The sequence below is a fragment of the Sorex fumeus genome, unplaced genomic scaffold, assembly GCF_029834395.1.
Source record: "Sorex fumeus unplaced genomic scaffold, SorFum_2.1 ptg000061l, whole genome shotgun sequence".
In the NCBI taxonomy this organism is placed as follows: Eukaryota; Metazoa; Chordata; class Mammalia; order Eulipotyphla; family Soricidae; genus Sorex; species Sorex fumeus.
The window spans coordinates 4,102,177-4,126,449 of NW_026606118.1; the positions used below are offsets into that span (position 1 = coordinate 4,102,177).

Sequence of the window (24,273 nt, forward strand, 5' to 3'; positions counted from 1 at the left end):
AGAAAAAGTGAAGGCTGTGCTTCTGCTTATACTGAAACGGTAGCGAGGCCTTGTCTGCCTTTGGCGTTCGGGTCGAGTGATTTTCCCACGGCCCGAGCGTCTGAGTACTGGGAAGAGGTCTGGGCTTGTGAGAACATTATTGTGTCTGGAATCAACAATGGTCTGGCCCTATAACTGGATGTTCGCCAGGGAGGGTTCAACTAAAATGTTCATTTCTTCTTTTTGAGGATGGTTTCTGGCTTCTCTCCGTAAGGGGTATAGTCTCAAGAACATTCAAGATGGGTAGCTTGCATTTAAAAACATTCGCTTCAAAACCAAAAGCACCCTGTGAGCAGTGGGTGATGCCCAGCCTGAAATTAGGGCAGGTAGCACATACTAGGAGGGTAATCGAGAGAGGACGTGGAGGTGACCAGGATGGGGCAGAGGGGCTCGGGGACCTGGAAAGACAGCTTCGTAGCTCCAAGACAATCTGGCACCAGCTCAGCTACTGCTGGCACCCACAGAGGACTAAAGTGGAGGGTGGGGGTACTGGGGCGGAGGTTTTCAATAAAGCACATGGGGAACCTGCAAAGTACACAACAGGCATCAGGAAATAAACTCGTTATTTGAGAAAGAAAGAAGGGGATAGCGCATCTCCTGCCCGCTGAAGGAGTTGCTCAGTGTGACCAAACAGAGAAGCTGCTCTTCCTAAAAGCATCTTGGGCAAAGGGGAGAAGTCATGATGAATACAGCTATTAAACTTTGCAACCTCTGTTGGATGAACCCAGGCAATGATTCTCAGATGCAGCAAACATCTCTGGCAAGCCAGGCTAACATGTAACTTTTCAGGGAAAAGGACAAGGCCACCTCCAAAGTAGTTTTATGGAAATTACCAAACCCTTGGACCAGAGCCATAGTCCAGCAGGTAGGGAGCTTGCTTGTATGCGGTCAATCCAGGTTCAATTTCTGGCAACCCTTATGGTCCCTTGAGCACCTCCAGGAGTGATTCCTGAGCATTACCAAGTGTATCCCTAAAAATCAAAGCAAGCTAAAACAAAGGATAAAAAAAGAAAATATCAAACCCAAATCTGACCGAGCCCTAGATCTAACTTCCAATGTGTAGAAAGTGCCAGAGACTGAGGTAATGGAGACAGCAGAAAATTCTATAGGAGTCAAACACCCAGCGGGGACTGGTGGGATGGTGTGGGGCCAAGCATCCCTGATCCTGGCTTACACCCCTGGGTCGGGCACCCTAACTTAGTAAAGCAGCTAGGAGAAAATTGGAAGCACGGCTGTCAGTGAGAGTGGCCAGTGAGTACTGACTCACGAGAAGCAGGTTCTTCCCTGTGTCGCCTCTGGGCGGAACCACAGCCACAACATGACTCTTTACAGTGCCTCTGCCGTTCAGGACTTCTCTCTCCTGTCACTGGATTTTTGCTTTTCTTCCACCTCGGAACCAGGGTTCTATGTGCTCAGTCTTAGCACCACTGAACAGGAACCTGAAAACACTTTGGCATGCAGCAGAGAACCGCTCCCGCAGCACTCAAGGGAAATGCCTCCCACTTTGCTGGAAAGTTGTGTGGGAGTCTTCGCCCAACCGACGTGGCGTAAGGAAACAGTTGATATTCCAGCGTGCTTATCACGGTGGCCATTTCTCAAGATGGGTGACAGATCTTATCAGACCCTCTCTTTCATGACTGCCTTCCCCTTTGGAAGAAGAATGTCACATATGCAGTGTGGGTTTCCCTTCTGATGACTCGGAAAGAGAGATTCTGACTCTCAGTGGCCCGTGGGGAGGGATGTCATCTCCCCAGGCACGTGCCAAGAGACTCTTGTGCACGTATCCTCTGAATAAGAAACAGGCAAAGGCCCAATCCCAGTTTCCCAGCTCTGTATCAGCTGCTCCCTGGCCAACCCTTTCAAAAGACAGAAACAACTAGGGTAAGTCAATCAATCAACGAAGTCTGCATGTGTGTGTGCATGCAGTTTGCGTGCATGCATATGTGTGTGTGTGTTTGTGTGTGTGTGCACGCACATGTGTAAGGCCACTTCTGGTTCCTAGGCAGGATTTCTGCCTGGTGTGCAACTCTGGAATGTTAAAGTCAGTCAGAATCAAAACTAATGTTCAGAGTTGGGGGTCTTAACCTCAGTATCCAACTGGAGGAAAAATCCAAGTGGTCTTCCTAACATCTGAACACCTACCTTCTTCTTGGGAGGACATGCATTTTAGAAGTCCCATCTGTCCTTCTGTTTGGAATTGAGTTTTCTTTATGAGTTTGCATTTGTAGTCCTGTTATGACTTGCTTTTGTTTAGCTTATGCCTATGTTTGGAATCTGGTTTTTGTTGTGTTTGAAATTTGCTTTTGTCTGTATGTCATTTGGGGGATTCAGCTTTGATGCCTCCTAAAATCCTCCTGGGCTATATCCTAGGAAGCTGGTCCACCTTTAGCTATGGGTCCAAAGGAAAAAAAGAAATGATTTTCTGTCTATCATAACCTTGCTTGGCCTGCGTCAGAGCTAGAATTTGAGGCGAGACAGTGCCTGGAGACAGTGCCTGGCACACATTTCAAATGACTATGCACTCTGACAACCAGAACAGTTTTATGAAAGAGAGAGTAAGTGAGATAAAAATGCCTTATGCCCAGGCTTTTATGTTTCTGTAAAACAAGGAACACTCTGAGAAGGGCTTCTGCTTCATAGTATAACAAGGGGGGAAAGGCACTACTCCCTTACTCCCCAATAGTAAAACCTGGAAGGAAAAAAATGAAACAAATAGAAACCTTATGGAAAGTTTGACGCTGTTAGTCCCTCCTGCATCCATCCCCTGCCTTTGTCATTCAAGGCCATCTCAGTTCCCACCCGCCCTGCCTCTGCATTTTCTTACTGCCTGCAATAGTGTCCCACAGTCAAAGTGTTAACTGCCCTTCCTCAGTGAGTGAGGGATGTGCTTGGTAATATACCGCCACCTCACTCTGCTTACAATTTGTTGTTGTTGTTTGGGGGCTCTGTTCTTGTTTTCATTTGGGGGTAACCCCCAGCAGTTCTCAGGGGTATCTCCTGGCTCTGTATCCTGGAATCACTTCTGGAGGGGCTCAGGGGACCATATGGGATGCCAGGAATTAAATCCGGGTTGACCACAAGCAAGGCAAGCACCCTACCCTCTGTACTATCTCTCCAACTCCTTCTTTCAGTTTTGAAGTGAGGAAATAGATATTTTAAGGATTAAAAGTCCTAAATGTTTTATGAAATCAAAGTGATTAAAAATAAATAAATGTCTCCAGAGAACAAAATATGTATTTATGGTGAGAAGGGGCAGGAAAACAAAAACATTTTCTTGGAAGAGTCTTCGGTCCGGTCCTCCCATTGTTCATCGATTTGCTAGAGTGGGCCCAGTAACGTCTCCATTGGAGACTTTGTTGTTACTGTGTCTGGCATATCGAATACGTCACGGGGAGCTTGCCAGGCTCTGCCGTGCGGGCGAGATACTCTCGGTAGTTTGCCGTGCTCTCCGAGAGGGGTGGAGGAATCGAACTCAGGTCGGCTATGTTGGCCGCTTGTAAGGCAAACGCCCTACCGCTGTGCTATCACTCCAGCCCAGAAGAGTTTTGTCTCAAGGAAATATTGGTAATTTCCAAACAGGAAGAAAAGGAGATGGCAGAAAGATCAAGAAATATTTCACCTTCAAACTAAACTGGACATCGGTGATCTAAGACTTTCTTCCTTCCCTCTAAATTATGTGTTTTCGAAGGTTGCTTTTAAATAAAACTTAAAGTATACATAAGACTTGACTATTTGAGCTGCACAGATAACTAATTATAGCAAGACTTTTAGAAAAAAAAACCTTTAAAGTTTGGGAAAAATAATATTCTAACTAATTATCTTGCAGCTAGGCAAAAGATAGCCCCGTTAGCCTTGAGAAAACAATTTGATTGGCCACAAAAGCCCGACTACAAAGGAAGAAACACATTGAGAGCAGAGTCATTTTCAACTACAAACTGAAGTAAATATTCCTTGATTCTTAGAATTCACTGGGAACGAAAAATTGGGCAAATGAAGAAAAATGTATCTGTAAAAATGTGTGAGGCTGAGGTACTCCTCTTCCAGTGCTCAGGGTTGCCAAGAGTATCTGTGGGAGCTGGGAGCTATCAGTGTGGAATGGGAGGGACCAGGCAGGCCTGTTGGTGTGGTATTTTATTTCACAGGGCACCAGTGGCTACTCTTTCATCCATGTTCATAGGTTCCAGACTTTGAGCTCATGAATGCTGAGTTCTGGGTCTACACATACAAGATCTTCAGGAAGCAGCCACATAAATGATAAAAATATTATGGGGGATGTGGGCAGGAGTTATAATACAGCAAGTAGAGTGTTTGCTTTGTATGTGGCCAACCCAGGTTCGATCCCAAGCACCGCATATGGTCCCCTGCAAGAGCCAGGAGTGACCTCTGAGCAGCACTGGGTGTGGTCCCAAAATGAAAAAGTAGCATAAAATACCCACCAGTTGTTAAAACTGAGTACAAAACCCCTGCATTTGCTGTGGGGGCAGGGACTGAGACCTAGTGCACAACAGGGTCAAATGCGTTCGCCCAGTGACAAAAATCTATTGGTTTCACATAGGTTTTACGGCCAGGAAACTTCAAGGAGCACAGTGACTCTACTCCAGGTGCACAAGTGGCTGGTGAAAGGAGCCTTATCAACGGCCACAGCAGCTGCCTCTCTCTGCAACTTAACCTCAGAGTAGAGCAGGAAGGCAGAAAGCTCCAGGCAGCTGGGGAAGGGACAGAAATCACTGCATCGTTATAGAAGAAATTTAGGAGCACACCCAGCTGAGCTTGGGGATCTGGTGGGGCTGAGGGACCTTATGTGGTACCCAGGAGCAAACCAGAGTGGGTTGCATGCCAAGGAAGCACCTTCCTTTTGTATCATTGATCTGGTACCTGCGAAGTCTTTTGCTTTATTTTTTACCAGAATGTTTATATCAAAACCAAACAAACGTTATGAAGAAGCTAATGTTAGCGATCTACTATTCTTCAAGGCTTATAGCAAGGGTTGATATTGCTACCACACTCTTTGTTATTCCACTTGTTGTCCTGCTTGGATTCTATACTGTGTCTCTGCAGCTAAAACGTCCTCATCTAGTTCTTGATGCGTTGCTCTCGTGTGAGAACTGTGGTGCTTCCAACATCTGCGCATGTCTGTGGTCGTGGATCAAATCCTCCAAAGGACCCTCAAGTCAGATTTGTCCCCACCCCCTGTTTCTCTAGGGTGGAGATAGGGAGCCACTTAAAAAGAACCTTTGTGGAAAGAAGAAAGGAAAAATGGAGGGAGGGAAAGAAGAGGGAGGTGAGAGGAGGAAGGGGAGGAGGGATGTTGGAAGGATGGCCATTCATACAGGCAAATCTATTATTTTTTGGTGGGGGGGGGGGAATACCCAGCAATGCTCAGGGCTTACTCCTGGTTCTGCACTCAGGAGTCACCTTTAGCAGTGCTCAGGGGACCATATGGGATGCCGGGTATCGAACCCAGGTTGGCTGTGTGCAAGGCAAGTGCCACACCCGCTGTGCTATCTCACTGGCCTCATCACTCAGGCAAGTCTTAACAGCTGAAATACAAACCTTGCTAAACTCTAGTTCAAGTAAGTAGTCAGACTAAATTTCAAATCCTAAAACTAATTTGAATGTCAAGAAAAACTAGTATTTTATGCAATTGAGTTGAATTGTTAAATAGTACACACCCACCCTAAGTATGATTCAAGGGCTTGGTGCAAATGTTAAAACACAGACTAAACAACTAACCAGTAATTCACGGTAATTTCTTCTGGATTGTGCCTTGTAAGTCCTCCCCCCCGGCCCTCACAATTTTCCTTCTTTTAAAAAGCCAAACAGAACATGATTTAGACAAACACTGGTGACATATGTTTAAATGCCAAATGAGTTGACTCATTTTGACCATACCGGTTACGAGTAATAAGTTAGTTACCTCTGAGTAATTTGGTGAGAGGTATTTCCCATTGCATTTGGCAATGCGCCTCAGAACTTGCAATGCTTTTTCTCCTTTCTTCTGAGTCACCAGCCATCGGGGAGACTCGGGAACCACCCTGGTAATAAGACAGCCTTTTAAAATATGTTGAGGAACTTCAAATCTTCAAAACTTAGGACTTGCATTTCTCTGGGAACATGAACCTTACAACTTAAACACACGTTTAGGAAATTCTGAGTGTTTAGAATAGGTCCTCTGAAATAGAGATTATCTTTCCAAGTTTGAAATAGAAGAAAAATACTTGATTAGTGGGTCATGGCTGATAATAAATTAATATTACATTATTCTTGCAATAGCAGACCATCTCTGAACAATGTCCTTGATTACACAGATGAATAGATTTGGGATTTAGTGATCATGTGGGTAAAGGTTAAGAATGTGATTTATGTCAATTTACCATTATTTTAGAAGTAAGAAATTGGCATGATTAAAATGTTTCTGTAATAAGAATCAAATATATACACATGTGACTTTCTGATGACTTAATTTCAGATGCTCTTAACAGTGTTTTAATCCTAAATGAATTCCTAAATAATGTTAATTTGCTTAATGGAACACACAGAAAAGCAAGTCCATTTCGTTGCACTTAATTTGCATGGGGGACTAGAAATCTGGTTTGTTGTCTTATGGAGATCTGACAAAGTAGGCAAACGTGATTCAGGGCACTTGTTAGAAATATGGGCTTCCTTTGTCACAAGTGTGTGGGGGACAAAGAGCAGTTAGGATAGAGAAGGGACCAGTATGACAATAATAGAAATGACCACTCTGAACAAGAACTGAGTGGTGAAAGTAACTAAAGGAATACACTTGATAACCTTCCAGTATCTGTAGTGCAAACCATAATGCCCAAAGAGAGAGAGAGAGAGAGAGAGAGAGAGAGAGAGAGAGAGAGAGAGAATAAAAGAAAGGTACCCATCACAGAGGCAGGCCTGTGGGGAGAGATGGGAGGGAAACTGGGGACATTGGTGGTGGGAAATGTACATTGGTGAAGGGATGGGTGCTGGTACATTATTTACTGAAACCCAATCATGAACAACCTTAACTGTGTATCTCACTGTGATTCAATGCAAAATTAGTTTTTGATTTTTAAAAAAAAATAATTTAAAAAAAAGAATTTGGGGCTTCAATATTTAGTTCATTTACTTTCCCCAATAACTGCCCCTCATCTCTGTGTGCTCTCAAAATCCATCTCCATACCCGAGATGCTACAAGCGCTTCTCCGTGCTTCTGTGTTCCTGTTGGTGTAAAAGGTTCTTCCTTTCTGTGGAATAAGTATAACCATGCTAATGGTGAGAACCGCTTTACCAGTAATACAGGAGGAAGAGAAAGTTGGGCAGTGTGGTGGCGAGTTGGATGCTCTGCCAATTCGGGATGAAGTAGGCGATTCCTGGGAGAATGATGATTCCCAGGGTGAAGAACATCTGAATCACTATGCCCACAATCCTCCTTTGCTTGGAGCCCACCATTTCGGTCACTGCGGGAGAAAAAACGCAGGGATTAGGATTAAGGGAGGTCAAGATCAGCTTCTGAACAATGAGATGAGCAGGCACAGTCCTCCTGCCTCCCAAGTCAGTCTGCTACAATTCTGTGGGAACTGCCTCCTGAAACGAGGGGCTTGTGTTCTCCAGCGAATCTGTGTGCTCTCCTCTTCTCTGGAAGGTACCATCAGCTGCCGGCCTGCTTCGGCCCCCCCAGCTGAGACAGAGAGCACGGGCGTGAGGACCCTCACGTAAGAAACCCCCAATGAGGCAGATGGATTTGTTTGCCACGACCCAAACAGAAATAGAACTGGCCATATTTCCACCTGACTTTATCACTAGACTTTTATCTTTACAGATCTTCATATTGTCTGTTTAGTACATTCTTTTTTGACGAGAGACTCTGCAGATACGTTTTTTGGTATCCAAAGATCATTGCTCTCCTGCGACAGTCCTCCCTCCACTGCTGAAAGTTTCACTGATGGACCTAAGGAGTCATCCGGGAAATCCATCCTTTGTGCCCTTCTCAGCTCTCCCTAATGTCCCACATGGCAGTTTCAGAGATTCTAGCTCTGTTTTGATCCCCACACCCCCCGCCCCAGATGTGCTCAGGCATCTCGCTCAAACCACTCACTTTGAAAATCTAGCCAGACTTGCATCTGCTTGGAATCAAGGACGAAGGGAGTGCTTCCTTAGACCTAGTCAGGGACCTCCAAGTGCTCTGAGCACCCAAAAGAATCACCCAGAGGGTGTCCTCAGGGGCCTCTGCCCAGGCCTACCCAGCAGTAGCTGAGGACATCAGACACCCAGAGCATTACAGAGTCTACAGAGGAAGCATTTCTGCATTTCCTTGACTCTCTACTGTTGACCCCATAGCTTCTGCATGGCCGTCCCTGACCCTGTCACTAGAAATAGCCCCAAAGGACAGCCAGGACCTCCCAAGGAATAGAGCAGAGAACAGAGGGAAATTTTTGTTCTTTCATAATCCGAAGCTATGGATGATAACAAAGGTTCACAATTGGACTGAATTTGAAGACCCTGAATGGTAAAAAAAAAAAATCCCTTATTGTATGCCAAAAAAATAGAATTAAATCATCTCTGAGAACATAGGAAAGCAATCTCAGATTATACCACAGAATACATATAAAATGTTTTGTAAATGTTTCAAAGAGTTACTTATATCTTTACAAAAATTTATTTCAAATAAAACAGAGGGGCTGGAAGCCATAGTACAGAGACAGGGCATTCTCCTTGCATGCAGCCCATCCAGGTTCAAACCTAGGCACCCCCATATGGCCCCCTGAGCCCTGCCAGGAGTGATCCCTGAGTGCAGAGCCATGAGTAAGCTTTGGATATGGCCCCCAAACCCTAATTAATTAATTAAAAAAGCAAAAAATCATGAAAGAGCAGTATGGCACTGCTTAAAGCAGGGTCACCAAAAAACCTTGGCAATAGTTCACATCTGGTTCCCGAGGCGGTATTTTAATCCTGGCCACTGCAGTGTCCGCTGGTTGGGAGGAAGGTTGGCTGGTGTTAGCGGCAGCTACAAAGTCCCACACCCAGCCCCAATTCTCACCAGGCATGAGCCCCCACTTACCAATCACGAAGCATGTGATCCATGTGCCCTTCCCGAAAACGCCCTGCAGGAAGCGGAAGATGACAAACACCGGGAAGTTGGGTGCGAAGGCCACCACCACACCTGTCACGCCAACACCCAGGCAGGAGGTCAAGTAGATGATGATCCTGCCGTACCTGGTGGGAAAGACAGACAATCCAAAGTCACCGCGGGTGCTGGTGGCTGGAGCCAGGGGCAGCTCAGTCCTCTGCAGCCTCGTCAATACCCTCCAAAAACAGACCCCTCCCTGTCCCAAGGGACCCAGCCCGGGCAGCTGAAAACCTCCAGAACTCAACCACTGCAGGCTCATGGCCACTCTCCACATGCTTGGGCCAAGCTTCACCCATGAGTGAACCTATTCCTGGACATCTCATACCTCATACCCTATCTATGCTCCAAGAATACCACACCACATTTGATGGGGTTTAAAGTAGAAGGGTACCAATCTTCAAGGGAAATACTTTATTTTTCACTTGATCACTTGACTTCCTGTTAATCGTCGATTTGCTTGAACGGGCACCAGTAACGTCTCCATTTGTCCCTGTCACATGCTATTTTATATATTTTACATATATATTTATATGTATGTATATTTATATTTTTTACATATATATTTATATGTGTGTATATATATGTATATATATATATATATATATAAGCACACAAGGCTCAACCTCTAATAACATGTTAATGATCTCTTATAGAAGGTCTTAATGGTCCTTGGGTGAAATACAACAATCCTCACCCTCTTTCCTCTAAGGATACTTTTTTTGCAGCATTTTCAGTGGTTTTTCATAACAAAGAATAAAAACCGTATTATTTTGGTTCTGGTTTGGGACAAGGATTGGGGTTTAGGATGGAAACATCTGAAATATGGTGGTAGGAAGTTGTAATGGTGGTGAGATTGGTGTTGGAATATTAAATGTAATCAAAGATTGTGAACTACTTAACAAAATTTTTTAAAAATATATATACCTGCTGAAAAGATCTCAGAAATGGGAATTTGCTGGATAGTGGAACCAGTGGATGGTGGATAGAGCAGTATGGCACTGCTTAAAGCAGGGTCACCTTTAAGAGCAAAGGAAAGCAGGAAAATTATGACATTTAAAGTGTGGCACATGGGGCTGGAGCGATAGCCCAGTGGGGAAGAAGTTTGCCTTGCACACAGCTGACCTGGGTTCGATTCCCAGCATCCCATATGGTCCCCTGAGCACCACCAGGAGTAATTCCTAGTGCAGAGCCAGGAGCAACCCCTGAGCATTGCCGGATGTGACTCAAAAAGCAAAAAATATATATATAAATAAACCACCATCATTGTCCTCCCGTTGTTCATCGATTTGCTCAAGCAGGCCTAGTAATATTGTGAGACTTGGCATATCAAATACGTCACGGGGAGCTTGCCAGGCTTTGCCATGCAGGCGAGATACTCTTGGTAGCTTGCCGGAGGAATCAAATCCAGCTCACAAATCAATGCACAATGGGAGGATCATGACCGTGACTGCTTGGGGACCATATGGTATGTCGGGGACTGGGCCCAGGTCAGCCGAGTGCAATGCAAAGGCCCTAACCAATGTGTTATCCCGTTGGCCCTGCATGGTTTGCTTTAAAATATATCTGTGGTCAGAGGCAGGGTGAGATGGGAGGGATGGGGGTGGGAGGGATATTATCCATGGTGGTGGAAAATGGGCACTGGTAGAGGGATGGGTTTTTGATCATTGTATAATCGAAACCCAAGCACAAAAAATTGTAAATCTACAACTGTACCTCATGGTGTTTCACTTAAAAAAATGCAAAAAAAAAAAAAATATATATATATATATATATGTGGTCACATGCACGCACACAGTGTGGTACGTGTCCTTCGGGATCTCCTGATGGCATCTGTCCTCCTCACATACGGTTTGGCAACTAGGGGTGTCAGAGGACAGAGAGATGGAAGGACGCAGCAGAAGTGACCATGCCAAAGTCTGGGGTCCTGAGCCAGGCAGTCTTCAGCTCACCAAAGCCCAGGACTGGTCACAGGGGTGCTAGAGACCCCGAGGAGACACAAACACGAAAGCCTATGTGTACACATGCAGGCTCACAGCCACAGGAGCTGTGCTTCGGTCAGCTCTGTCCTTCACTTTCATCATTTCCATGAGCGTTACCAAGTTCAGGGAAATGGGACAAGGCCCCCTGCAGGCTGGCCTGAGAGCCTGATGCACAATGGGCCAATCCGGTTGTGCCAGGGGATGTGGTTGGATTGGGTGGGAGAGAAATGCTCAAAGGGCTGCATGCAGGCTCTGCAGGCGGAAGGCCCAGGCTCCATCCCCTGCACCACATGGTCCCCTGAGCACAACAAGAAGAGAGCGGGAAGTCTCTCCTCAGCCGCAAACCAAACAGCAGAATAGAAATGTCTCCACACCCCACCCCCATCCCTCAGGAGCCAGACGTTGCTTTGGCTACTCTCTCTCTTCCTCCAGGGGGCGCTACTGATCTCGTTTCTGGCCCTTTGCTGCAAGGCCACTGAGAAGCAGCCCCAGCCGAGCCCTGTGAGGTGCACTGGACTCCATCTTTCCCACTATGTGTGAGGGCCAACCCCCCAGAACACTGGGTCAGACCATCCCCCTCTTTCTTGGAGTCGCTAGACTTCAGGGATGTGTTTGCTAACAATGAAAGACAAGCAAACCCGAGAAGCAGCATCAGATGTTTAACTTAGGAAGGGCCCCATCAAGCAGAAAGAAAGACAGGTCACTGTCTCCAAACTGTGGCCACGGAGGGAAGGAGCAGGGGCCGCAGAGAGGCTGCGGCAGCAGGGAAGACAATGGGGAGAGGAAAGAAAGGCAGGAAGAGCTCAGACATGGGATCAAGAGATGGTGGGGGGAGGGGAGGGACATAGGAGGAGAGGAGAATAAGTGATGGGGACCCCGGCCCCAGGAGACAGAGAATGACCCTTCTCGAGGTTCTGGGCAGGCCCATGCATTGGCTACAGGGTTGAGCATTTAAATGAGTCGGGGTTCATAACTCATCGGGGCCTTGGATCCCTAAGAGGTGCCCCTAGCAGTGCTCACTGCCCACACGTCCCCCAGGCCCTAGCATGCTGGCTAGGATGGCCAGAGCGATATAAAATCAGAGCAGCCGTAGGTCAGAGATTTCCTATCCCCGTGCCGAGGGGCCTACAGAGAATCACCAAACACGCGCGAGTGTTTCTTGTTAGAGAAGTTCTTGGGATCCTCCAGGAACCACATCCCAGAGACCTAGAACAGGAACCTGGGGGTGGAGATGACTCATGGTGTCGTCAATGAGTGCTAGGTATGCTGCCACTCAGAAAACTCTTCGTGGTTTCTAGAAAACCTTACTGTTTGAACTTTATAGAATAAAATACAAGGATTCTTTTTTAATTAAGTGGAAGTGATTTGGAATGGGCCAATCTTCCTCTGCATTCATCCCCCTCCTCACCTGCCCTCCAGAGAGGGAAGTACCAGGAACTCACTTCAGATTCAACCCACCCCCGCACTGAGAGCGGCCAGAGGGAGCGGTAGAATTCGGACCATTTTCTGTGTGTCCCACTCCATGGGTTTCCTGACTGCAGCCGTGAAACGTGTATGCAGCACTTGGGAGCAAAATATGCCCCTGTCCTTCCGTGCGTACCTGTCGGCAGCGTAGCCCAGGGTGAAGGCGCCCATGAAGAAGCCCAGGTTGAGGATGGCTTGGCTGAGGTCCAGAAGCCAGGCATTGACACACACGAGGTCAAACTGCGGAGAGAAGAAAAGCATGGGAGACCCTGGCTGCACTTGCCCTCAGCACCTGGGTGTCCCCCGAACAGAGATCTGTAACAAGAGACCCCCCGCCCTGCAGTTTGTGTTAACAAATCCACATTCAAGTGTGGGCCACTAGTTGGTGGTTCACATCAGCAATCACGTGTCGAACAGCATAGCACTTAATGGTCTTAAATACGTGCTTAAAACATAGCACCCGCAGAGTTTTGTGTAGAAATGTGCCAGTCTTCATTGTCACTCTCAATGGCAGCGGGTGAGGCAGGTAATTTCCAGTCTCTAATAAACACTGATGTGTAAAAATCCCATCACCATGTCCATCTTTCACCTGCACCAAATAGCCAGAAGCCACCAGAAGCCACAGCCACTAGTCAGCTACAGTCCAATAAAAACATTGTCTCCCACTCAGATAGAGAAGGGAGCACCAAATAAAGGGTGTTGGGAGGATCCTCCCAGGATGGGAGAAGCATGCTGAAGGTAGACTATAGACCAAACATGATTGCCACTCAATGCCTCTTTTGCAAACCACAGGACCCAAAAGGAGAGAGAGAACAAAAGGGAATGTCCTGCCACAGAGGCAGGGTAGGATGGGAGGGATGGGGGTGGGAGGGATACTGGGACCTGTGATGGTGGGAAATGGGCACTGGTGGAGGGATGGGTATTTGATCATTGTATAACTGAAACCCAAGCACAAAAAATTGTAAGTCTACAACTGTACCTCATGGTGTCTCACTAATGAAAATTTAAAAAATTTAAAAAATAAATTAAAAAAAACAAAAACAAAAAAACATCGTCTTCCAGACTCTCAAACAGCAGGTTCCAAACTGAATTGGTCTGAAAAATCAGCACCACCCCACTGGGGCTTGTTGTTGTTGCTGTTGGTGTGTCTGTGTGTGTCTGTGTGTGTGTATGTGTGTTTCAGAAAAAATGATCATTTAGGGCCTTATCTTGAAATCTACCTTCCTTAAATGAACAGAGGGCGCCCAAGTTGTACCTGAGCTCACCACTACCCCCATTATCTACTTTGGGAAAACACGGGTTTAAAATATGACATCAAAGGCTAGGGAGGTAGTGCAATGGGAAGGGCGCTCGCCTTGCACACAGCTGATCTGGGTTTGGTCCCTGGTATCCCATATGGTCCCCCAAGCCTGCCAGGAGTGATCCCTGAGTGCAGAGCCAGGAGTAAGCCCTGAGCACCAGCAGTGTGGCTCAAACAAAAAAATTAATTAGTTAATTAATTACGACATCAATCTTTGTTCTCTTCTAATTATTTTCATTCCCATTTCTACATAATATTTTTCATAGAGGGTACTTTCTTGGGTTTTGTGTCATTGTATGGTGATTAATGGTGAGGTGAATTGATTATGTTTATAATTTTTATGTATACATGTGTATGTTATAAATGTTACATAATCTTTTCAAATATGCATAATAACCTAACCAGAAAGAATTGCAATATTGAAAGACACTATCCAGGAAAAATTTTAATTAGATGTCAATTTATTGATATAATTTATTATACCCACAAATAATTTTATAAAAATATACAAACTTTATTAATTTACTTTCTCATACTTCTGAGTGAGAAATCAAGCCTATAAATTGGAATTTAATTAAAGAAAAGTTTCCTGTGACAATAAGTCTTTATTAGATTCTTTTACTGATTGTGCTATAAATACAGTTATGTTTAGATCATAATTGGTAAAAACGTAAGTTATTATGAATTTGAAAAGAACTTTGTTACCCATGAGTAAAATTGTGTTGGAAATGTACCTCTCTGTTAAAAGCCTGGGGTTTTCCAGTTTGTTCATGGGATCTGCAGATAAAAACTGTTTATTACTGGAACCATTTACAGTTCCACATCAATTATATTCCTGTTTTTCTTTTCATTAAGTACAAATGCCAAGAAATCTTGTCTGGATAAAGAAGTTAGTGGGAATAGAGTGTTTTGTTACAGAATTGTTGCCCAATTCTTTTGATTCCTTCTTAGTTATATGCCAAGATCCACAGAGCAATCGCTCATCAAAATTACTTTTGCTTTTCTACTCACCAACATGCCACTGAGGTCTCCAAATCCTGGTATCACAAAATAAATGGAAATCACCAGACTCTGCAAAAGTCATTCAAGGGCCCAGCAATAGTACAGCGGTTGAATTTTTTGCCTTAACCAGGGTTTAATCCCCGCATCCCATATGGTCCCCTCAGCACCACCAGGTATTGGTGTTCTTGGCATGTGTAATCCAAGCATCGCTGGGTGTGACCCCCCCAAACAAAATAAAAACAAAAGAAAAAGTTATTTGGCCATTTATTCACTTATTCTCTTAGTTAATTGCAGAGTCATTTCACTGTCACTGTCACTGTACTCCTGTTGTTCATCGATTTGCTCGAGCGGGCCCAGTAACGTCTCCATTGGAGACTTTGTTGTTACTGTGTTTGGTATATCGAATACATCACGGGGAGCTTGCCAGGCTCTGCCGTGCGGGCGAGATACTCTCGGTAGCTTGCCAGGCTCTCCGAGAGAGGCAGAGGACTCGAACTCGGGTCGGGCATGTTGGCTGCGTGCAAGGCAAATGCCCTACTGCTGTGCTATCGCTCCAATTTACTGTGGAATACCACCTCCGCCCCTCTCGGAGAGCCCGGCAAGCTACCGAGAGTATTCGATATGCCAGACACAGTAACAACAAAGTCTCCAATGGAGACGTTACTGGGCCCGCTCGAGCAAATCGACGATCAACGGGAGGGCCTTTACCTTTACCTTACCACATGCACTATTGCAACTTGTCCTGCTCTCTGGTTTTAAAGCCCCAGGGCTGGAGCGATAGCATAGCAGGTAGGGCGTTTGCCTTGCACCCAGCCGACCAGGCCGACCTGAGTTCGATTCCTCGGCCCCTCTTGGGGAGCCCAGCAAGCTACTGAGAGTATCTCGCCCACACAGCAAAGCCTGGTAAGCTCCCCGTGACGTATTCAATATGTCAAACACAGTAACAACAAGTCTCACAATGGAGACGTTACTGGGCCCGCTCGAGCAAATCGATGAACAACAGGAGGACAGTGCTACAGTGCTACAGCTGAGGACGCCCTAGCAGAAAGGGCCCAAGCTGTGCCTTCACTGGGCATGTTCTCAGGAAGATTCTCTCTCACACGTCCAGGCTGATTTCCGGGTATATTTCCCCCTCCCCCAACCCCAGTGCACCTCCACATCCCTACACAGCCTCGCTTCAGCTTGACACCCTTGGCTCAGGAGCAGCGGGCAGGCATGTTGACCGTGCTGGGGTTCTTTCTCTTTTCTTTTTTCCTACTGTCAGGACCTCATGCATGAAGGTCTGCACCATTGAACTACACCTCCAGCCCCAAGAGATGCTGCCAGAATAGAGTTATGAGCAGGCTCGTAAACATACACGCCTCAGCAAACTAGCACATTCCTTTCTAGAACTCGCTCTTCTCAAGCACTTCACCCGCTGTACCATGGCTCCGGTCCCTGAACCTGCAATGTTCAAGGTCTGCCCCTTCCAGGAAGAAGCCCCATGCTGAAGTTCAGTCTGACCTTGGTGCTGAGTGTGCCATCAGCTCTGATTATCTGGTAATGAGCATCTGCTATACTCGGGCAACAACACTCAAAACACATGCAGCTGGCCGCTGGAACCAGGGCCCAGGAGGAGCGTGCTACACAGAATTGCACAGGAATGCCCTGAGCTCCACACACGGGCGCCCGCGGGTCTATGGTCTGGAGGCCAATCAGCACCCCTGGCATCACTGGGGCATCCCCCATTTCCATGAGAGCAGCAACAGGGGCCTGTTTTTAGGCACTGTGCCCTCCCTTACCGACGTGCCCAGTTCAAGTCATGTTGTTGAGAGGAGTGATGGGCAGAGTTGCCTGCCGCGTGGCACTCAAGGAAGACTGGCTCAGCTGGTCGCTTCGTCCAAGGGAACTGGGCAGATGTTCAGTGTTAGTACAAGACATATGTTTAATTTTATTAAGGCCAAAGAGCTCCTATTGGTATTCGTATGTCCTTTGGAACAGTTAATTTAAAAACTGTTCTTCATTCCTCAGGCCTTATGGGAAACGGGAATCTCTGTCGGTCTGTTTGATACCGACACCTCAGTATCAGAGGTTAGACGTGTCTGCAGGTGCTCTTTGCTCTGGACCCCAGACCAGCTCGCTGAAGAAATTTTTGTTCTGTTTCCCAAATTGGTAAAAAAAAAAAGGTAAAGGCAAAGGCTCTCCCATTGATCATCGATTTGCTCGAGCGGGCCCAGTAATGTCTCCGTTGCGACAATTGTCACTGTGTTTGGCATATCGAATACATCACGGGGAGCTTGCCAGCCTTTACCGTGTGAGCGAGATACCCTTGGTAGCTTGCCAGTCTCTCCGAGAGGGGTGGAGGAATCGAACTCGGGTCGGCCATGTTGGCTGCGTGCAAGGCAAACGCCCTACCGCTGTGCTATCGCTCCAGCCCCAGTTGGTAGAAACACAAAAAATGATTCCACTTTTTGGTCACAATGGGTATTAAGAGCAGGAGAAAGCACCCGATTTATGTGAAGAAAATGAAGGTTTGGAATGACCGATAATAACAGGCGAGGAATCTGCGGCCTGGGGAAAGGCGGACTGGAACTTCTCGGGAAGAAAGGGCCTCGAAGACTTCCCCTGGTACAGAAACTTAGGCCATCTGGTTGGCATTTTGAAAAAGCTCCAGGGGATATTTTGTTGCTAGAAATATTCCTAAACTGCAGAGTGATATTTGGCAGCTTTGGGATTTGTAGGACCCCGGGGAGCATTAAGGAACAATGTCAGAAGTCATTTGGCAAAGTGTGGGATGAAACAGCGAAAACCATTCCAATAACAATAGCAATACCGCCCTCAGGGGCCCAGCCATTCCTTTCACAGAACATAAACAAGTGATCTTCCCCAGCTGTCCTTTGGGAAGAGACACCCCACCCACCCCCAGCCGTGGCCCTGTGTCTTGGGGTCTCAGGGCGCCTTGCCTCGCTTGACCCCTCAGAGAAACCCACCTCCTGAGCAGCCCGGAATTTCCTGCTCACGAGAGGGATTGTGGGGCAGAAGGAGACAGACGCCGCCTGCGGGGGGTTGGAGTTGCCTTTCAAAGTCTTCGCTCGCTCTTTTTCTCCACTTGGAAACCACATTGTGGCCCAAGATTTTCATAATCCCTCAGAACATGGGGCAACACGGACACCTTTTAAATTCTGCCAGAGCCCAGATGGTCCCACAGAAACATGTCCTGATGTCACTGGGCCAACGTGAAGAACGCAGCGGAGTGTGATAAAGGTAGATTGCTGAGGGGAGAGGGAGGCGGCCCTCTCGCCTGCAGACAGATGGCAGGACAGAGGGATCTCCCCCACGTGCACACACAGAGGGCACGGTTGCTGCTGGGGGACAGTCCTAGAGAGCAGCAGGGCCAAGCAAGGGGCACAGGGACAGGGCTCCAGCTGCAGATTCCAAAGCAGGGAAGGGACACTGCACAGCGGACAAGATTAGCCATGGCACAATGGAGGTGAGCAAATGGCCAGGGACAGGACCTGGGAAGTGTATGCTGGACTGGACATTGAGAGGCAGAACGAATGACATCACACACGAATAAGAGGAGAGGCCTGAACCTCAGGGAGGGACCTGGAGCATCCACCTAAACTATCCATCTGCTCTGACTTCTTAAGCACCCAAGTTTTGTCTGCAAACCTTCCATACAAGACTCAAGAACCCCCTGGGTCAGGGACAAATCCACTTTCACGCTAACTCCGGTGACAGTGTCCTTCTCAAACTTGCAAAAATCTGTATCAGTCTGAACCCTGCAAACCACATTTCCTCCCCTCAGAAACATCACTCTGAAATCTTCTGTGCCTCTGTTTTGCTCATATGCCACTTAGTTCACACAGAATAGCCTCGCGAGTCGGCCTGATTCAAGAGTTCCCGATTCTGTGAATGTCACAGGCTAAGACCAGGATGGCCGTTATCTTAGGGAGGACAAATATCCAGTGAAAATTTCAGAGGAGAAACCTCATTTTAAATCAACTAAGAGGAAGAGCAGGAGCTCTGCTCACACAAACCAACAAATTGTCACTGAGTCCCACCTGGGGAACAGATCTAATAGACAAGAACCCGCATGCCAAGCCACGCTCGCGTCCGCCACTCCTTACTCCCACTTCCTTCTCTGTCTTGTCTTTGCTTCTGTACCATTTTTCATTCTCTGGGTGGTTTGTACCCGAGTGTAAGAATACGGGGATCTCCAGCACAGAGAGTTATTTTCATAACATTTCCAGTCGATTAGGATCAGGAGGAGGGATGTGAAGAAGGGTTCTGCTGAGAGTCTTGGCTGGGACCTAAGTAGAGCCCTGCAAGGAAATCAGGGACAATGGGAACATTGACTGGGCAGAGCAGCTCTGCAAACACCCCTCAAGGGGAACACAAGTTGTCAAGGTCCTGGCCCAAATTCTGTCACACACACACACACGTATGCACACACATGCACACACAAGCACACACACGCACACACACTCACACACACATTCACACACACAGTATCTTTTCCAAAGTCTGCAGATGCCCCAAACTCCCCTACCTAGGTGGTGAATGGACAGGTGAGAGGGAAGCATGCAGGGTCTCCCGGGGCCCTTGCTAGCACCGGGCTGCTCTTCCACTCTGCCAGCTCCAGGCCCAAGCAACGGTCACCTAGGATTGCATTCCTCCGGGGTCCCTTGGTCATGATATAGCTAACGGTGCCAAGTACCCACATGAAAACCTTTGCTCCTACATGTGTCTTGAACACCGTTTCTCTGAATTATGAACATCGTTTTCTAGAATAAGGAAATATAAAAATGCCAGTGGACTTCATACAGACCTGTCAGGGGGCTTAAAGGACATCACTGAGGGTGTGCCCCACTCCAACATACATTAACCAAGAGAGCAGATACAGAAATAGGGCATACAGTCTCCCAAGTCCCACCAGGAGTGATCCCTGAGTGCAGAGCCAGGAATAAGCCCTGAGCACAGCCAGATGTGGCTCAAACCCCTCTCTCCCCCCACCCAAACAAAGGGGGTTAAAAAGGGGGCTGGAGCAATAGCACAGCAGGTATGGTGCTGCCCGCATGAGGCAGATCCAGGTTCAATCCTCGGCAACCCAGATGGTCTCCTGAGCCCTGAGCACAGACATCCCTGAGCACAGAGACAGGAGTCAGCCTTGAGCACTGTTGGGTGTGGCACAAGAACGAACCAAAAAAGTTCTAAAGTGGGTAACAGCATAATTAAATCACATTAATAATCGCCACTTCACCAATGTTCCTTTCCCACTGACCAAGCTTCATCCGTGATAAAGCAAATCGCTTTTACTAGTTGTAGTCGAGGCACAGGCCGTCCATGGCTCTCCGTGATGTGCGCTTGTCAAGACAGAGGCTGCGAGGGAGACCACTTGCATGGAGACCACACACACAGGACAAGCAGGGTCAGAAGCCCACAAGTCTGAAGCCCCTGAGGAGGAGGACACGGGGACTTGGGGTTGCCCTGCGGATAATCCAGGAGTACTGAGGACACAGGCTCCTCCAGAGCCCGGCCAGGTCCCTCAGGAAGAGCCCACGCAGGGGTGTGTCACCAGTGAACGAGCATGTAGGCACAGCGACAGAGCCACAGCCAGCATGGCTATGAAAGAATGAAGGTGACGGAGCCGGGCACTGCCGTGCTAGGTGGAAGCCCGCACACAGCCATCACTGCCCAGCAGATGGCCCTGGACAGCCAAGACTGCAGACTCCTACATGGAGCTTCTGCCACTGGGGTCACCTCAGCCTGGCTCTCCTCCGGAGGTGACCCAGCTCAGAGCAGGGATAGACCCTCCCCAACTTGCCCGCCCCGAACCCTGCCCCAGAATCTGAGATCTGGAGAAAGTGAATGGGTTTGCCTTCGGACACTCACCATCTGCTAAATTTGTTACTCGTTATATTAGGTTTTGACTAGATTAAACTTAAATATCCAAACCAGGCTGTAGTTGGTTGCCAGAGGATGGTGAATGATTTCAATTTGATCCATAATGGCTAATCTCTTTTTATAAAATCTGAAGCAAGCATGATAGAATGATAATATACTTTTTTTCCTTCATTGAAAAACATATAAATCCCAATGTTTTCTCTGAAAATTTTGCTTATTTCATTTAAAAGTTCGTGGGAGGTATATCGGTATTTCTTTCTTTAGGGGGTCCACATCTTATGGTGCTCAGGGCTTACTCCTGGCTCTGTGCTCAGGGATCACTCCTGGTGGGCTCATGGAACCATATGGGGCTTTAGGGATTAAACCCACGTTGCTGTGTGCAAGAAAGGCACCCTAATAACCATTATACTATCTCTCTAGCTCTGTTATGTCTGTATTCCTAACATGAAACAAATTATTGCCATTACAAGATGCATCTAAGAATTCACATTTTAAGAAAAGAAGAAAGGAAATATTCCCCGCAAACTCACATGTAAAGCTATTTGCAATTTAACTTTGCTCCTTTGAGGATTCCAAGATGAAGATAAAAATACTGCAAAACAGTCTGTGAGTGAGACTGCAGCCAACACCACACTCTGACGAACATCTGCACAGCTGCAGACTGACTCAGTTTCCCATTCCTTCCACGTGAGCTAAAGTCGTTATGGTAATTGGGGAAATGCCGTTTACATGCTGCATAGCATTAGTGACATGACTGTCGGAAGACTAATAAATTTGGGCCTGACAGAAAAGGTTAAGGAAGAAAAACAGATATTTGGGGGTAATTTATCAGCATACTATTTCAGGCTTAGTGGGCCGCTTACAGATGGAGTAAGACTGACTGAGGGCAAACACTGGCAAAGGTGAAATCAGTCACATGGAAACAGTGGAGATGGAAATAGAGAAATGCTGATTGTTAACCCGCAAGAGGTCCACCTTTGAAACATGGAAGCATTCCCGTGGAACAACTCTCTCCAGATTCCAGATTAATGGTTCCTGGAAGCGGAAAGTGGTGGATGGAAATAGGAAGCAGGTGGTGAGGTGGGAATCGAGGGATGAGAATGTGTGTGTGTGCCCAGCTCTGTCAGAGCACTGGGCTTGTGCGACATGGGCCAGAGCAGGCAGAAGTGAAATCAGAGCCGCGGGGAGCCCAGAGAGCTGGGAGGTTAGTGGGTATGGTTCCACACGGCGGTCAGGCCAGCTCACTCAAAAGGACACGCCAAGTTCATTCCTCGAGCACAGGTGACACTATCCATGCACAAAACGAGAAGTCATACCTGGGTAGAGGAGAGCCTGAAATAGTATGTGGATAGGAAGGATGTGAGTAAGAGAAGAAAAATTCTCTCATGCTGTAAGTCAATGAAAAAGTCAGTAAACACGTAAATCTAAATATTCATTATACTCCAACTTTCAGAACATTTCTCATCTTAAAAAGCATCTCCAAACAAAGAGCTAGGGCTGTAGTTCAGTGGTACAAGGCGTGACACCTCAAAGTGCGAGGCCCTGGCTTGGATCCCCAGCACTGCCTCTGAGAATGAAGCCGAAATGAGGAAGAAAGCCTTTGAGAACCTGGGCCCCTGGGCAGGGGGACTGCCTGTAGTGAGCACCTCTAGGGAGGTTCCTGAGTACCACTCACTGGGAGTGTCCCACAGAGAAGCAGAGGAAAGCAAATCTGCTTCCTGGGCACTGGCATGGGGGGACGATGTCAGAGTGGAGGCCAGAGGTGGGAAGAGCACCTGGGGCTGGGGTGTGCCCCATGGCAGAGCAGCTGCCTTGCAAGCGTGAAGCTCTGTCCTGACCTGCCTGCACAGTGAACTGAATGCCATCCCAGCAGTGCTGCCTCGTGGGATCCCGAGTGGCCACACTGGTGAGGGAGTCCAGTGCCCGGGAACAAGGGGGAGCAAACAAACACAGTGGCCAGTGTGTGGCCCTGCGTGTAGCCATCAACAGGCAGCAAGGGAGCTGGGAAGCACAACAGACACATACAACAGGCGTTGAACAGAAAGAGCACTGAAAAGGCAAAACTATCAAGATGAAAAGCATGCTGGGAGATGTGGTCTGAGGAGGGGCCTGGGGTCGTGAGGTGTAAGGAAGCAGCCGGTCAAATCTTGCCTTGGGCCACGGCCCTGAAGAAGCTCCTAACTCCCAGGGGTGAGGAAAGGGGGGGGGGGGGGGTATGACAGGTGGGGGTCACGGGCAAGGGGGAAACTGCAGAGGCAGTAGGGGTTGAGGAAATCAGAGTTTGGGTTGCTGAGAATCCCCACAGGTGTGACTGAGGGTAAGAATTCGACTGAGGGTGAGGAGCCCCCATAGGAATGGCGGAGTGGAGTCCCACAGGTGTGCCTGAGGGTGAGGGGGCCCACAGGTGTGACTGAGGATGGGGGACCCCCATAGGTGTGACTGAGAGTGAGGGGACCCACAGGAGTGACTGAGGGTGAGGGACCACCACAGGTGTGACTGAGGTGAGGGAGCCCACAGGTGTGACTGAGGTGAGGGACTCCCACAGGTGTGACGTAGGGTGAAGGACCCCCATAGGTATGACTGAGGGTCAGGCAGGCCCAACAAGGGTGGCTGAGGGTGAGGGGCCCCACCTGATAAAGACAGTTTTGATGCAAAAAGTGGGAAATCCAAGCCCCTGGAATCAAAAGTGTTGGGTAACATTGCTTTGTCCTTCAATAAGCTTAGGTTTATCTGGTTACACCCATCAATCTGGTTACACCCACCACAGTGCTCCAGAGGCACTTCCACTTCCATTGTGTTTACATGTAAACATGTAAACAGTCTTCCCTATGCTCCTTCTCACCCAGTTAATCAGCTTTCCCCTTAATCAGACTTTGTTAATTTGTAAGATCAGTTTCCCAGAAATCTATGATTTTATATGTATGAGTGAAATATTGCCTTTCTCCTCTCCTTATGCCTTATGAACAGTTTACCTTAAGGTAATATCCTTTTTGTATAGATACAGGAAGACCGTTAACATTATGCTTTGTAACATAGGATTTGATTGGCCTTGAATATTATTCACTCCCGGGCATCTTTCTCGACTTAAGCCTCAGTTGCCCTTAGTTCCTAACACCCCAAAAGCAGGGTCCCGACGAGGGACTGAATGGACCCAGGGCAAGCAGTGAGCTACCCTGGCAGCGAAATGGGCCAGGCCAAAGTGCCATGATTCTTAACTATAAGTTAAGAGTTTGATCATAGACAAATGCTGTCATGATCCAAAGGTAACGACAAGACTAGGATCCTGCTAGGGGTGGGAAAGACTATCTGGCCTGAGCACCATAGTCTGAGATCGAGATGGCCCTAGGAGAGCAATTCTATAAGTTTAAGATATTTCTTACTGTATCCATACAAAATGATTTATATTATATTCTTGTATGCTTGTCGGACAAGGGGAGGAGAGGCACGCCCATGGGATTATGCTCTAGGGTGGGTCCTCCTGC

General features: G+C 47.4%; 1 protein-coding gene across 1 annotated transcript in view; it reads right to left on the minus strand.

Moving 5' to 3' along the window:
* SLC22A3 (solute carrier family 22 member 3) overlaps nt 1-24,273 on the minus strand; it is a 75,869-nt gene that overhangs the window by 39,413 nt on the left and 12,183 nt on the right. The window contains exons 2-5 of the mRNA XM_056126165.1: nt 12,740-12,843; nt 9,092-9,246; nt 7,322-7,490; nt 5,957-6,074 (exon numbers count right to left, since the gene is read on the minus strand). Of these exons, the coding sequence (XP_055982140.1) occupies nt 5,957-6,074; nt 7,322-7,490; nt 9,092-9,246; nt 12,740-12,843 (546 nt within the window). The remainder of the gene's footprint in view (nt 1-5,956; nt 6,075-7,321; nt 7,491-9,091; nt 9,247-12,739; nt 12,844-24,273) is intronic.